This window comes from Kogia breviceps, chromosome 6, assembly GCF_026419965.1.
Source record: "Kogia breviceps isolate mKogBre1 chromosome 6, mKogBre1 haplotype 1, whole genome shotgun sequence".
Classification (NCBI taxonomy): Eukaryota; Metazoa; Chordata; class Mammalia; order Artiodactyla; family Physeteridae; genus Kogia; species Kogia breviceps.
The window spans coordinates 12523848-12539550 of NC_081315.1; the positions used below are offsets into that span (position 1 = coordinate 12523848).

The 15703-nt window shown below is 35.5% G+C and overlaps 1 protein-coding gene across 3 annotated transcripts in view; it reads left to right on the forward strand.

Moving 5' to 3' along the window:
• Nucleotides 1-15703, forward strand: part of GRID2 (glutamate ionotropic receptor delta type subunit 2) — a 1382159-nt gene that overhangs the window by 854636 nt on the left and 511820 nt on the right. For all 3 annotated transcript variants that reach the window (XM_067035515.1, XM_067035516.1, XM_059066448.2), the window contains exon 8: nucleotides 8830-8949. In XM_067035515.1, the coding sequence (XP_066891616.1) occupies nucleotides 8830-8949 (120 nt within the window). The remainder of the gene's footprint in view (nucleotides 1-8829; nucleotides 8950-15703) is intronic.

Consider the following 15703-nt stretch of genomic DNA (forward strand, 5'->3'; position numbering starts at 1 on the left):
CACGCAGAGGTGGGGCCAAATCCAAAGCTGAACCCTGGGAGCTGTGCGAATAAAGAAGAGAAAGGGAAATCTCTCCCAGCAGCCTCAGGAGCAGCGGATTAAAGCTCCACCATCAACTTGATGTACCCTGCATCTGTGGAATACCTGAATAGACAAGGAATCATCCCAAATTGAGGAGATGGACAGTGGGAGCAAAGATATATATATATATTTTTTTCCTCTTTCTCTTTTTGTGAGTGTGTATGCGTATGCTTCTTTGTGTGATTTTTTTCTGTGTTGCTTTGCTTTTACCATTTGTCCTATGGATCTATCTATCTTTATTTATTTATTTTTTGTATAGTTTTTAATGCTTGTTATAATTGGTGGATTCGTTTTTTGGTTTGGTTTCTCTCCTCTTTCTTTTTTTCTTGTCTGTTTCTTTTTTTTACTAGTTTCTAATTTTTAGTAATTATTTTTTATTTTAATTATTTTATTTTATTTTATTTTTCTTTCTTTCTTTTTTTCTCCCTTTTATTCTGAACCGTGTCGCTGACAGGCTCTTGGTGCTCCAGCCGGGTGTCAGGCTTGTGCCTCTGAGGTAGGAGAGCCGAATTCAGGACACTGGTCCACCAGAGACCTCCCGGCTCCACATAATATGAAACAGCGAAAGCTCTCCCAGAGATCTCCGTCTCAATGCTAAGCCCCAGCTCCACTCAACCGTCAGCAAGCTACAGTGTTGGACACCCTATGCCAAACAACTAGCAAGACAGGAACAAAACCCCACACATTAGTGGAGAGGCTGCCTAAAATCATAATAAGGTCACAGACACCCCAAAACACACCACCAGATGTGGGCCTGCCCAAAAGAAAGACAAGATCCAACCTCATCCACCAGAACACAGGCACTAGTCCCCTCCACCAGAAAACCTACACAACCCACTGAACCAGCCTTAGCCACTGAGGGCAGACACCAAAAACAATGGGAACAACGAACCTGCAGCCTGCAAAAGGAGTCCCCAAACACAGTAAGTAAAGCAAAATGAGAAAACAGAGAAACACACAGCAGATGAAGGAGCAAGGTAAAAACCCAGCAGACCAAACAAACGAAGAGGAAATAGGCAGTCTACCTGAAATAGAATTCAGAGTAATGATAGTAAAGATGATCTTGGAAATAGAAGAGAAAAAATACAAGAAACGTTTATCAAGGAACTAGAAGAACTAAAGGGCAATCAATGATAAACAACACAATAAATGAAATTTAAAATTCTATAGAAGGAATCAATAACAGAATAACTGAGGCAGAAGAATGGATAAGTGACCTGGAAGACAGAATGGTGGAATTCACTGCTGCTGAACAGAATAAAGAAAAAAGAATGAAAAGAAATGAAGACAGCCTAAGAGACCTCTGGGACAACATTAAACATAAAAACATTCACATTACAGGAGACCCAGAAGAAGAAGGGAAAAGGAAAGGGAATGTGAAAATATTTGAAGAGATTAGAGTTGAAAACTTCCCTAATATGGGAAAGGAAATAGTTAATCAAGTACAGGAAGCATACAGAGTCCCATACAGGATAAGACCAAGGAGAAACATGCCAAGACACATATTAATCAAACTATCAAAAATTAAATACAAAGAAAAAAATATTAAAAGCAGCAAGGGAAAAACAAGAAATAACATACAAGGGAATCCCCGAAAGATTAACAGCTAACCTTTCAGCAGAAAGTGCAAGCCAGAGGGGAGTGGCAGGACATATTTAAAGTGATGAAAGGGAAAAACCTACAACCAAGATTACTCTACCCAGCAAGGATCTCATTCAGAATCTACAGAGAAATTAAAACCTTTACAGAGAAGGAAAAGCTAAAAGAATTCAGCCCCACCAAACCAGCTATACAAAAAATGGTAAAGGAACTTCTCTAAGTGGGAAACACAAGAGAAGAAAAGGACCTACAAAAACACACCCAAAACAATTAGGAAAATGGTAATAGGAACAAACATATCAATGATTACCTTAAATGTAAATGGATTAAATACTCCAAACAAAAGACATAGACTAGCTGAATGGATACAAAAACAAGAAAAGTATATATGCTGTCTACAAGAAACCCACTTTAGACCTCGGGACACATACAGACTGAAAGTGAGGAGATGGAAAAATATATTCCATGAAAATGGAAATCAAAAGAAAGCTGGAGTAGAATTCTCATATCACACAAAATAGACTTTAAAATAAAGACTCTTACAAGAGACAAAGAAGGACAGTACAGAATGATCAAGGGATCAATCCAAGAAGAAAATTACAACAGTTGTAAATATTTATGCACCCAACATAGGACCACCTCAATACATAAGGCAAATGCTAAAAGCCATAGAAGGGGAAATTGACAGTAACGCAATCATAGTAGGGGACTTTAACAACCCACTTTCTCCAATGGACAGATCATCCAAAATGAAAATAAATAAGGAAACACAAGCTTTAAATGATACATCAAACAAGATGGACTTAATTGATATTTATAGGACATTCCATCCCCAAACGAGAATACACTTTTTTCTCAAGTGGTCATGGAACATTCTCCAGGATAGATCATATCTTGGGTCACAAATCAAGCACTGGTAAATTTAAGAAAATTGAAATCATATCAAGTATCTTTTCCAACCACAACAATATGAGACTAGATGTCAATTACAGGAAAAAAATCTGTAAAAAATACAAACACATGGAGCCTAAACAATACATTACTTAATAACCAAGAGATCACTGAAGAAATCAAAGAGGAACTAAAAAACTACCTAGAAACAAATGACAATGAAAACACGACGACCCAAACCCTGTGGCATGTAGCAAAAGCAGTTCTAAGAGGGAAGTATATAGGAATACAATCCTATCTCAAGAAACAAGAAACATCACAAAAAACCCCTAACTTTACACCAAAAGCAGTTAGAGAAAGAAGAACAGAAAAACCCCAAAGTTAGTGGTAGGAAAGAAATCATAAGATCAGATCAGAAATAAACGAAAAAGAAATGAAGGAAATAATAGCAAAAATCAATAAAACTAAAAGATGGTTCGTTGAGAAGATAAACAAAATTTATAAACCATTAGCCAGACTCATCAAGAAAAAAAGGGAGAAGACTCAAATCAACAGAAATGAAAAAGAAGTAAGAAGTAACAACTGACACCACAGAAATAAAAAGGATCATGAGAGATTACTACAAACAACTAAATACGAATAAAATGGACAACTTGGAAGAAATGGACAAATTCTCAGAAAAGCACAACCTTCTGAGACAGAACCAGGAAGAAATAGAAAATATGAACAGACCAGTCATGAGCCCTGAAATTAAAACTGATTAAAAATATTGCAACAAACAAAAGCCCAGGACCAGATGGCTTCACAGACGAATTCTATCAACATTTATAGAAGAGCTAACACCTATCCTTCTCAAATTCTGCCAAAATATAGCAGAGGGAAGAATACTCCCAAACTCATTCTATGAGGCCAACAGCACCCTGATACCAAAACCAGACAAAGATGTCACAAAAAACAGAAAACTACAGATCAATATCACTGATAAGTATAGATGGAAAAATCCTCAACAAAATACTAGCAAACAGAATCAAACAGTACACTAAAAGTATCATACACCATGATCTAGTGGGTTTTATCCCAGGAATTCAAGGATTCTTCAATAGACTCAAATCAGTCAATGTAATACACCATATTAACAAATTGAAGAATAAAAAGCATATGATCATCTCAATAGATGCAGAAAAAGTTTTGAAAAAATTCAACACCAATTTATGATAAAAAGCCTCCAGAAAGTAGGCATAGAGGGAACTTACCTCAGCATAATAAAGTCCGTATATGACAAACCCACAGCCAACATCATTCTCGGTGGTGAAAAACTGCAACCATTTCCACTAAAATCGGGAACAAGACAAGCTTGCCACTCTCAGCACTATTATTCAACATAGTTTTGGAAGTTTTAGCCACAGCAGTCAGAGAAGAAAAAGAAATAAAAGGAATCCAAATTGGAAAAGAAGTAAAGGTGTCACTGTTTGCAGATGACATGACACTATACATAGAGAATCCTAAAGATGCTATCAGGAAACTACTAGAGCTAATCAATAATTTTGGTAAAGCAGCAGGATACAGAATTAATGCACAGAAATCTCTTGTATTCCTATACAATAATGATGAAAAATCTGAAAGAAAAATTAAGAAAACACTCCCATTTACCATTGCAACAAAAAGAATAAAATACCTAGGAATAAACCTACCTAAGCAGGAAAAAGACGTGTATGCAGAAAAGTATAAGATACTGATGAAAGAAATTAAAGATGATACAAAGAGATGGAGAGATATACCCTGTTCTTGGATTGGAAGAATCAACATTGTGAAAATGACTATATAACCCTAAACAATCTATAGATTCAGTGCAATGTCTATCAAACTACCAATGGCATTTTTCACAGAACTAGGACAAAAAATTTCACAATTTGTGTGGAAACAGAAAAGACCCCGAATAACCAAAGCAGTCTTGAGTAAGAAAAACAGAGCTGAAAGAATCAGGCTCCCTGACTTCAGAATATACTACAAAGCCACAGTAATCAAGACCATATGGTACTGGCACAAAAACAGAAATATAGATCAGTGGAACAGGATAGAAAGCCCAGAGATAAACCCATGCACATATGGTCACCTTATTTTTGATAAAGGAGGCAAGAATATGCAATGGAGAAAAGACAGGCTCTTCAATAAGTGCTGCTGGGAAAACTGGACAGCTACATGTAAAAGAATGAAATTAGAACACTCCCTAACACCATACACAAACTCAAAATGGATTAAAGACCTAAATGTAAGGCCAGACACTCTAAAACTCTTGGAGGAAAACATAGGCAGAGCATTCTATGACATAAATCACAGCAAGATCCTTTTTGACCCACCTCCTAGAGAAAGGGAAATTAAAACAAAAATAAACAAATGGGACCTAATGAAACTTAAAAGCTTTTGCACAGCACAGGAAACCATATAGACAAGATGAAAAGGCAACCTTCAGAATGGGAGAAAATATTTGCAAATGAAGCAACTGACGAAGGATTAATCTCCAAAATATACAAGCAGCTCATGTAGCTCAATATCAAAAAAACAAACAACCCAGTCCAAAAATGGGCAGAAGACTGAAAGTGTCATTTCTCCAAAGAAGACCTACAGATTGCCAACAAACACATGAAAGGATGCTCAACATCACTAACCATTATAGAAATGCAAATGAAAACTACAAAGAGGTATCACCTCACACTGCTGAGAGAGTGGCATGGACATGTATACACTACCAAATGTAAATAGGTAGTGGGAAGCAGCCACATAGCACAGGGAGATCAGCTCAGTGCTTTGTGACCACCTAGAGAAGTGGGATAGGGAGGATGGGAGGGAGATGCAAGAGGGAAGAGATATGGGGATATATGTATATATATAGCTGATTCACTTTGTTATAAAGCAGAAACTAACACCATTGTAAAGCAATTGTACTCCAATAAAGATGTTAAAAAATAAGAAATAGTACCTACACCTTGAAAAAAGAGAAAAAGAATACAGCATAAAGAAGATAAATTATGAAGTCAAAAAGGTGAAGAAGATAAGTGGAGCCACAGTAAGCTAAATGCAGGTTCCCTGATTTATGGGTTTTTTTTACCATGTGCAATGTGGAGTAAGTGGACTGAGTTGCTCGGTACCAGAGAGCCAAAGAAAAGACACTGGCCCAGGATGGCCATATGAGTATTGATGGGGAACAATAATAATAATACAGTGCCAGGCAGTCTAGTGGTTAAAGTTTAAAATTTTCAGGAGTGTAGCATTTTTGCAATGTAGCAATCATATTGATACACAATATCTTTCCTCTTTTTCCTAGAAATAAAGTACTAAGTCAGAAATGTAAGATTCTGATATAATTGGAGATATTACTGAGGTAGATGTGTGATTTTGAGGACAAGAAAAGTGCTTCTAAATGGATTTCTTTTTGTGTGTGTGTGTGGTATGCAGGCCTCTCACTGTTGTGGCCTCTTCCGTTGCGGAGCACAGGCTCCGGAGGCCCAGGCTCAGCGGCCATGGCTCATGGGCCCAGCCGCTCTGCGGCATGTGGGATCTTCCCGAATCGGGGCACGAACCCGTGTCCCCTGCATCAGCAGGCGGATTCTCAACCACTGCGCCACCAGGGAAGCCCTAAATGGATTTCTTAATACCAGTAGTTTGAACTATGTGTAGTAATATAAGCTATATTTGTCAAACTCCTACAGAATTTGCCATTTAGACATATTTATGTTAATAAGATCCACTGGACTTAACCCAGTCTTTAAAATCTTAAGTGAAAATTGGGTTCCTTGAGATATTAGTACTGAGTGAACATTCAGGATGGATCAGATTTACGTACAAGAATGGGATAGTTCACCCATATCAGATGCAGGCAATTAAGAAGCACAAAGGAGAAAGAGATTATTGGAAATTCTGTATGCTCCCCGGCCCCCCAAGCCCTTTCTTTCCACATTGGACATACATGCACATTCTGTCTCCAAAAAAGATTTTGTAGGCTTACCTACAAAACAGAGCATTTACATTATGAAATATCTCTATTTTTGCCCTAGAAAGTGTAACGCTTTAGGACATTTTCCAGGGAGCCATAAACCATTACTCCATAGATTTGGAGTTTGTTTGCTACTCCAGTTAACAACTAATAATAATAATTCTTTAGGCCAGGACAAACTGCTAAGGGCTTTTATAGATAAGACTCTTCTTCCTAGTAAACATTACTAATCTCTTTACCTGGGATTCCAGTTGACAAGGGCATTAGACTCATTTACCTCCTTTTCTCCCTCTGGGCTGCTCCCTCCACCACACACACACACACATACATACATATCAGAAAATGGGGGAATAGATCCTAAACCAGCTGCTTTAATAACTCTTTTTCTCCCCAAATACTAACCGATGAAATATAATTGAGTCAAATTTACAAAAACATTTTCCAAAGCCTGTAAATATTCAAGCATATAATGAAATTTTGCAACTCTTATAAACTTTAGTTTAAACCCCCCCCCCAAACTGAGGAGCATGCCTATAATTTCTAGTAGAACTAGAAACCTTCCAAAATTAAAGAATGAAATAATCATGGAGATGATGATGATGATGGTGATAGTAATTAAGCTCTCAAAATTTATCAAACACTCCTCTATATTTACTTGTATTATAAGACATAATTATCTTCTGGGGTAGATACTAATATTTTTGCCATTTAACAGATGTAAAATTGGGGCATAGAGAAATTAAATGACTTATCCAGGTTTGTACAGCTAGTAGATTCTGATGTCATTGGTCAAATCCAGGAAGTCTGACTTCAAAATCCATGCTATTGGGCTTCCCTGGTGGTGCAGTGGTTGAGAGTCTGCCTGCCGATGCAGGGGATACAGGTTCGTGCCCCGGTCCAGGAAGATCCCACATGCCACGAAGAGGCTAGCCCGTGAGCCATGGCTGCTGAGCCTGCGCATCCAGAGCCTGTGCTCCGCAACAGGAGAGGCCACAACAATGAGAGGCCCACGTACCGCAAAAAAAAAAAAACCCAAAAAACAAACAAAAAAACAAAACCAAAAAATCCATGCTATTGACTGTTTAATCACATATGAGAAGAACACAGATATTTCAAATTCAATATATTTTTATTAATAAAACTGGATAATAAAAGAGAAGCTATCTTACTAGAAAATAACAGTGGAGGATCAGTTTTGTTGATTATTACTGTTGCAAAAATGAAATCGATTAAATATTGACATTAATGAATAAGGAATAATTTGTTTGAATGGCTGTTATGAACTCAGTGTCATGTGATGGCCGGTAAGACACAGATGAAGTAGGAGATACAGCAGACAGCATAATACCTGCCAAAAAAGACTAGAGGTTGAATTACAGGTTATGGCAAATGAAATATATTTAAGTATCAACATCACAGAGGTGATAATTCAAGCAATTTACAAACTGAGGTAATTTGTCCAAATATATGTGATTATCATGCCAAAATTCTAAGTTAGAAATACTTTAGTAGAGTGTGACTCACAATGTTATTTTCATTTGTAAAATCCTAAATAATGTGAAGGCTGATAAACTAAACTGAGAAAAGAATGGTAAACAAGAAAGAGAGAAGTATTACCTATCTTGCCATCTGTTGGGGAAATGAACATCTGTCATGTTGAGTGAAAGATGAAGCTTGGAAATTCCCAGGAATCACAACAGCTAGAACTACTATTTAAGAGCAAAAACAGACTTCAAGACTAATTTAGATTTTTTAATTTGAAAAAGATACTTAAAGGAGGAAAAACAAACCTCCAATAAGTTAAAAACTATGGCTTTTAAGATTTCCAGACATAATTTTAGATTAAATTAGAAGAGAATTGTGCTGGAGAAAGAGTATTGTCAAAACTTTTTTCCAGAGTACATTCTATGCTCTCTGGAAGTATCTTGTTTTTTGACTAATGGATCCATGCATGTCACAACATATGTAGGCAAAAATCCTAGCCTGGAATTTAGTCTGAACTCATACATGGCATTTTGAGTACAATTTGCTTCTTTGCGTCAAAATTTCATTTTCTGTGGAGTGGATGGGATTGGATTAAGTGATGCTCAAGGCTACTTTCAATTGTACTCCTATTAATGCTGTGTATCTATTAAAAATATCCTGTTAATAATTGCATGCTTGAAAAAATATTTATTTTATAGATGAAAATTGTGTTCCTAGAACTTCCTATTATTATTATTTTACATCTTCAAATATCTTACATCAGTATCTTTTCTCTCCTTTAGGGTGGAGTTAGTGGGTTGACTGGAGAGCTAGAATTTGGAGAAAATGGAGGCAATCCCAATGTCCACTTTGAAATTCTTGGAACCAACTATGGAGAAGAGCTTGGCCGAGGTGTTCGCAAAGTAAGACCATACACATTGATAAATTTGCTTTTTCTTATAGTAATATGGCTTTGTTTGATTGTTCTCCATGCAATACAATCACGATATGCATTAAAGTCTATATTGTAGTTTGAGAGAGAAGAAAAGGGGGAAGAATTAGGCATTTAGATGACCTTACATACTTATCAGAAGTATTAATCAATAAATTCTATCTGTGACTTAGAATAAAGGGAAAAAATTAAACCGATCATTGCCTAGGGAACTAGCATAATCTTCCATTCATTATAATACCAATTTTTATAAAGTAGTGAATTTAATATTTATGCAATGCATAGCTACTTGGTTTTTAGCTTGTAACATGCACAAAATCAGAATAAGAGCTTTGATAAATTTTATATATTAAGAGGGAAAGTTTACTATAAAGGGTGACATTACAGTATTTCAGCATCTATGTCGTATAATAAGTAGAAAAAATATGGTTTGTGGGTAATGGACTCTTGTTTTATACTACACATCACATGTAAGAAGTAGACTGCCAATAAAGGATGTTTCATGAAATACTGGGCCAATAACTTTCTTAAGGAGAAATGTAAAAACCCTGCAGAAATGAGTTCTACAGTTCTGATTTGCCATTTTTATATATTTTGGGTAGGGAAAAACCTAAGTTAATTGAGTGTGCGTACAGAGTTCATAGCTATAAATTTGTAACTGTATAAAGTTTGCTGCATTGAAAGTAAGGTCTTCAGTAGATGTTTCTTTCCAGTGCTGAGGTGTAGGATGCAGAAAAGTTTATACAAATTGAAATTTAGAGTTATTCTAATGAGCAATAAAAACCTCTTGGTAAATTTATGCTAGAGAAGTTGAAACTATCTTAATGTGTTTTTAATTGTTGTATAGTGAAACATAGCAAACATATAGAAAACTACATAAAGCACAAGGATAGTTTAGTGAATTATTGTAAAGGAAACACCCACTACTATGGTAAAGAAGTAGAACATATCAAGCATCTTAAAACCCCCATTATACTTCTTGTTGACATCCCTGACTTCCCTTCTCAGTAGTATCACTGTTAGTCTGAATTTTATGATATTAATTTGTTTACATTTTAGTATAATTTTATCAACTAAGTGTGCATCATTAAATATTTGTTTTTCTGATATTTCAATTTATCAATGGACACAATATAGCATATATTCTTTCTTCTTGCTTTTTATATTCCTCGTTGTGTTTGTGTTATGCATTTTTGTTGTTACATGAAGTTGTTTAATCCTTTATATTGCTGTATCATTTTTTATGTATAAATGTGTCACAACTTGCTGTGGTCTGTTTCTGCTTTTAGGCTATCATAAGCAATGATATTATGAATATTCTTATATGTATATCTTGGATACATTCTCTTGTACTTGTGCATGTATTTCTGTAGGATTTGTATCCAGGAGTAGAATTGCTGCAATATAAGAAAACATACACTGAACTTTACTCGATAATCTCAAACCTATTTTCATAAATATTTACCAATTTACATACCTCCAGCAGTGCTACAAATTCAAATTCCACTAAATGTTGGTTTTGTTACACTTTTACTTTTTTTTACTTTTTTTATTAAGTTATTCAGTGTATAATGATATATCTTTTATTTCAATTTGCAATTTCCCTTATTATGTAAAGGTTATGCATCTTCTCCTGCATTTTTTTGCTCCTCAGGTTTCTTTTTGAGTCAATTGCCCATTCAGGTCCTTTGGCCATTTTTCTATTGGGTTATATTTTGTGTGTTTTTTTTTTTTTTTACATCTTTATTGGAGTATAATTGTTTTACATTGCTGTTTTAGTTTCTGCTTCATAACAAAGAGAATCTTAGTGCATACATGTCTTTTTCCTGCTTAGGTCGGTTTATTCCTAGGTATTTTATTCTTTTTGTTGCAATGGTAAATGGGAGTGTTTCTTTACTTTTTTCTTTCAGATTTTTCATCATTATTTTATAGGAATGCAAGAGATTTCTGTTCATTAATTCTGTATCCTGCTGCTTTACCAAAATTATTGATTAGCTCTAGTAGTTTCCTGATAGCATCTTTAGGATTCTCTATGTATAGTGTCATGTCATCTTCAAACAATGACAGTTTTACTTCTTTTCCGAATTGGAATCCTTTTATTTCTTTTTCTTCTCTGATCGCTGTGGCTAAAACTTGCAAAACTATGTTGAATAATAGTGGTGAGAGTAGGCAACCTTGTCTTGTTCCTGATCTTAGAGGAAATGCTTTCAGTTTTTCACCATTGAGAATGAAGTTGGCTCTGTGTTTGTCATATATGGCCATATATTATGTTGAGATAGGTCCCCTCTATGCCTGCTTTCTGGAGAGTTTTTATCGTAAATCTGTATTGAAATTTGTCAAAAGCTTTTTCTGCATCTATTGAGATGATCAAATGGTTTTTATTCTTCAATTTGTTAATATGGTTTGTCACATTGATCGATTTGCATATATTGAAGAATCTTGCATTCCTAGGATAAACTGCACTTGATTATGGTGTATGATCCTTTTAATGTGCTGTTGAATTCTGTTTGCTAGTATTTTGTTGAGGATTTTTGCATATATATTTATCAGTGATATTGGTCAGTAGTTTTCTTTTTCTGTGACATCTTGTCTGGTTTGGGTATCAGGGTGATGGTGGCCTTGTAGAATGAGTTTGGGAGTGTTCCTCCCTGTGCTATATTTTGGAAAAGTTTGAATAAGATAGGTGTTAGCTCTTCTCTAAGTGTTTGATAGAATTCGCCTGTGAAGCCATCTGGTCCTGGGCTCTTGTTTTATGAAGATTTTAAATTAGAATTTCAATTTCAGTGCTTGTGATTGGTCTATTCATATTTTCTATTTCTTCCTGGTTCAATCTTGGAAGGTTGTACTTTTCTAAGAATTTGTCCATTCCTTCCAGGTTGTCAATTTTATTGGCATATAGTTGCTTGTAGTAGTCTCTCATGATCTTTTATATTTCTGCAATGCCAATGGTTACTTTTCCTTTTTCATTTTAATTCTGTTAATTTGAGTCTTCTCCCTTTTTTTCCTGATTGAGTCTGGCTAATGTTTCATCAATTTTGTTTATCTTCTTAAAGAACCAGGATTTAGTTTTATTGATCTTTGCTATCATTTCCTTCATTTCTTTTTCATTTATTTCTGATCTGATCTTTACGATTTCTTTCCTTCCGCCCACCTTGTCTTTTTGGTTGTTGTTGTTCTTATTTTTCTATTTGCTTTAGGTGTAAGGTTAAATTGTTTGACAATTCTTTTCTTTCTTGAGGTAGGATTGTATTGCTATAAACTTTCCTCCTAGAACTGCTTTTGCTTCATCCCGTCGGTTTTGGGTCATCGTGCTTTCATTGTCATTTGTTTCTATGTATTTTTTAATTTCCTCTTTGATTTCTTCAGTGATCTCTTGGTTATTAAGTAGTGTATTATATAGCCTCCATATGTTTTTATTTTTTACAGTTTTTTTCCTGTAATTGATATCTAGTCTCACAGAGTTGTGGTCAGAAAAGATGCTTGATACGATTTCAGTTTTCTTAAATTTACTGAGGCTTGCTTTGTGTCTAAAGGTGTGATCTATGCTGGAGAATGTTCCATGTGCACTTGACAAGAAAGTGTATTCTGTTGTTTTTGGATGGAATGTCCTATAAATATCAATTAAGTCCATCTTGTTTAATGTGTCATTTAAAGCCTGTGTTTTCTTATTTATTTTCTGTTTGGATGGTCTGTCCATTGGTGAAAGTGGGGTGTTAATGTCCCCTACTATTATTGTTTTACTGTTGATTTCCCCTTTCATGGTTGGTAGCATTTGCCTTATGTATTGAGATATTCCTATGTTTGGGGCATAAATATTTATAATTGTTATATCTTCTTGGATTGATCCCTTGATCACTATATAGTGTCCTTCTTTGTCTCTTGTGATAGTCTTTGTTTTAACATCTATTTTGTCTGATATGAGTACGGCTACTCCAGCTTTCTTTTGATTTCCATTTTCATGGAATTTCTTTGTCCATCCCCTCACTTTCAGTCTGTATGTGTCCCTAGTTCTGAAGTGTTTCTCTTGTAGACAGCATATATACATGTCTTGTTTTTGTTTCTGTTCAGCCAGTCTGTGTCTTTTGCTTGGAGCATTTAATCCCCTCACATTTATGGTAATTATCAATAAGTATGTTCCTATTACCATTTTCCTAATTGTTTTGGGTTTGTTTTTGTAGGTCCTTTTCTCCTCTTGTGTTTCCCACTTAGAGAAGTGCCTTTAGCATTTGTTGCTGAGCTGGTTTGGTGGTGCTAATTCTCTTAGCTTTTGCTTCTCTGTAGAGCTTTTGATTTCTCTGTAGAATCTGCATGAGATACTTGCTAGGTAGAGTAATGTTGGTTGTGGGTTTTTCCCTTTCATTGTTTTAAGTATATCCTGCCACTTCCTTCTGGCCTGCAGAGCTTCTACTGAAAAATCAGCTAACTTTATAGGGATTCCATTGTATGTTATTTCTTGTTTTTCCCTTGCTGCTTTTAATATTTTTTCTTTGTATATAATTTTTGATAGTTTGATTAATATGTGTCTTGGCATATTTCTTCTTGGGTTTATCCTGTATGGGACTCTCTGCGCTTCCTGACCTTGATTGACTATTTCCACCCATATTTGGGAAGTTTTCAACTATTATCTCTTCAAAAATTTGCTCAGACCCCTTCTTTTTCTCTTCTTCAGAGACCCCTATATTTCAAATGTTCGTGCATTTAATGTTGTCCCAGATGTCTCTGAGACTGTCCTCAATTCTTTTCATTCTTGTTTCTTTATTCTGCTTCATGACAGTTATTTCCGCCATTCTATCTTCCAGCTCACTTCTCCGTTCTTCTGCCTCAGTTATTCTGCTATTGATTCCTTCTAGTGTATATTTAATTTCAATTATTGTGGTGTTCATCACTGTTTGTTTGTTCTTTAGTTCTGCTAGGTCCTTGTTAAATGTTTCTTGTGTTTTCTCCATTCTATTTCTGAGATTTTGGATCATCTTTACTGTCATTTCTCTGAATTCATTTTCAGGTAGACTGCCTATCTCCTCTTCATTTGTTTGGTATTGTGGGTTTTTATCTTGCTCCTTCATCTGCTGTGTGTTTCTCTGTCTTCTCATTTTGTTTAACTTACTGTGTTTGGGTTCTCCTTTCTATAGGCTGCAGGGTCGTAGTTCCTCTTACTTCTGTTGTCTGTCCCCAGTGTGTGAGGTTAATCCGTGGCTTGTGTAGGCTTCCTGGTGGGGGGAGTCTGGTACCTGCTTTCTGGTGTTTGGAGCTGGATCTTGTCCCTCTGATGGGCAGGGCCTTGTCTGGTGGTGTGTTTTTGGTTTCTGTGAGCTTAGTGTGACTTTAGGCAGCCTGTCTGCTAATGGGTGGGGTTGTATTCCTGTCTTGCTAGTTGTTTAGCATGAGGCATCCAGCACTGGAGCTTGCTGGCCATTGGGTGGAGCTGGTGTTAGTATTGAGACAGAGATCCGTGGGAGAGCTCTCACTGATTAATAATCCATGAGGCTGGGAGTCTTCTGTTGGGCCAGCGTCCTGGACTTAGCTCTTCCACCTCAGAGGCTCAGGCCCAACTGTCAGCTGGAGCACCAAGCCCCTTCATTCAGTAGTTGTTCTGTAGCCACTGGTCCACAAGTAGAAGTATTCTTGCTATATTTGTGGGGAGCAAGGTGATCTCCACATCTTAATCCTCCACCATCTTGTAGGTCTCCTCCTTTTTCATACTAATCTGGTTACCCTTCTTCATCACCCAAACCTGTCCCAGGTGCAGCATGGAAGCAGCTCCCCTCTTTAATTCTGATAATTTATCTGTAAATTCTGGTGAATTCTCTGCATATCATCTGTGATTAATAATTTCATCTCTTCTTTTCTAATTTTTACACCTTTTACTTCTACTTGCTTAGTGTATTGACTAGGGCCTCTAGGACAATGTTGAATGAAAGTAATAGTAATAAGCATCCTTGGATTATTATTGATATCAGAGAAAAAGATGTCAGTATTACACTACTAGGTATAATGTTTTCCTGTTTCTTTTTTATTAACTTTGATCAGATGTAGGAAACTTCATGTATTCCTAGGATAAACCTAATTTTTATACTTATATAAAATTATAATTATGTTAATGTTTACATAATTGTTTTTTGATTTACTACCACTTTGCTTAAGATGTTTACATTAATGTTTACATTAATAAGGTTCATGATTAAGGTTACCTGAAATTTTCCTCTGTTGGATTTTGATACTAAGATTATGTTGGCCTCATAACATGTGATGGAGAGCGTTTCCTCTTTTCCTATTCTCTATGAGTTATGTAAAATTGGAAGAATTTCTTCCTTGAGTGTTTGGTAGATGATCTTATGAAGCCAACTTGGACTAGAATTTTCTTTGTGGGAATATTTTTATTACTGATTCTAGTTTTTGATAGTAAATAAAAATAAAAGTCATATTTTCTAATTCTTCTTGTAAAGCCAAGAAACTTTATTTTTATGATGTTTTAAAGTTTTTTTTTCTTTTCTGTATGTATTGGCATAAAACTGCTAATAATATCCTTTTAAATATCTGAAACATTTCAAGATCTGAACTTATTTTTATTTCTGAATAGTTTTCTTTATAAATAAGCTCTTAAATTATTATTATAAGGCTTCTACTTCTGAAAATGCATTCTTCCGTAAATAATATCTTTGTCTGCTATGAATAGAGCTAAAACAATTTCCCTTCCATTAATATTTGGATGACATTTCTTTTTACTA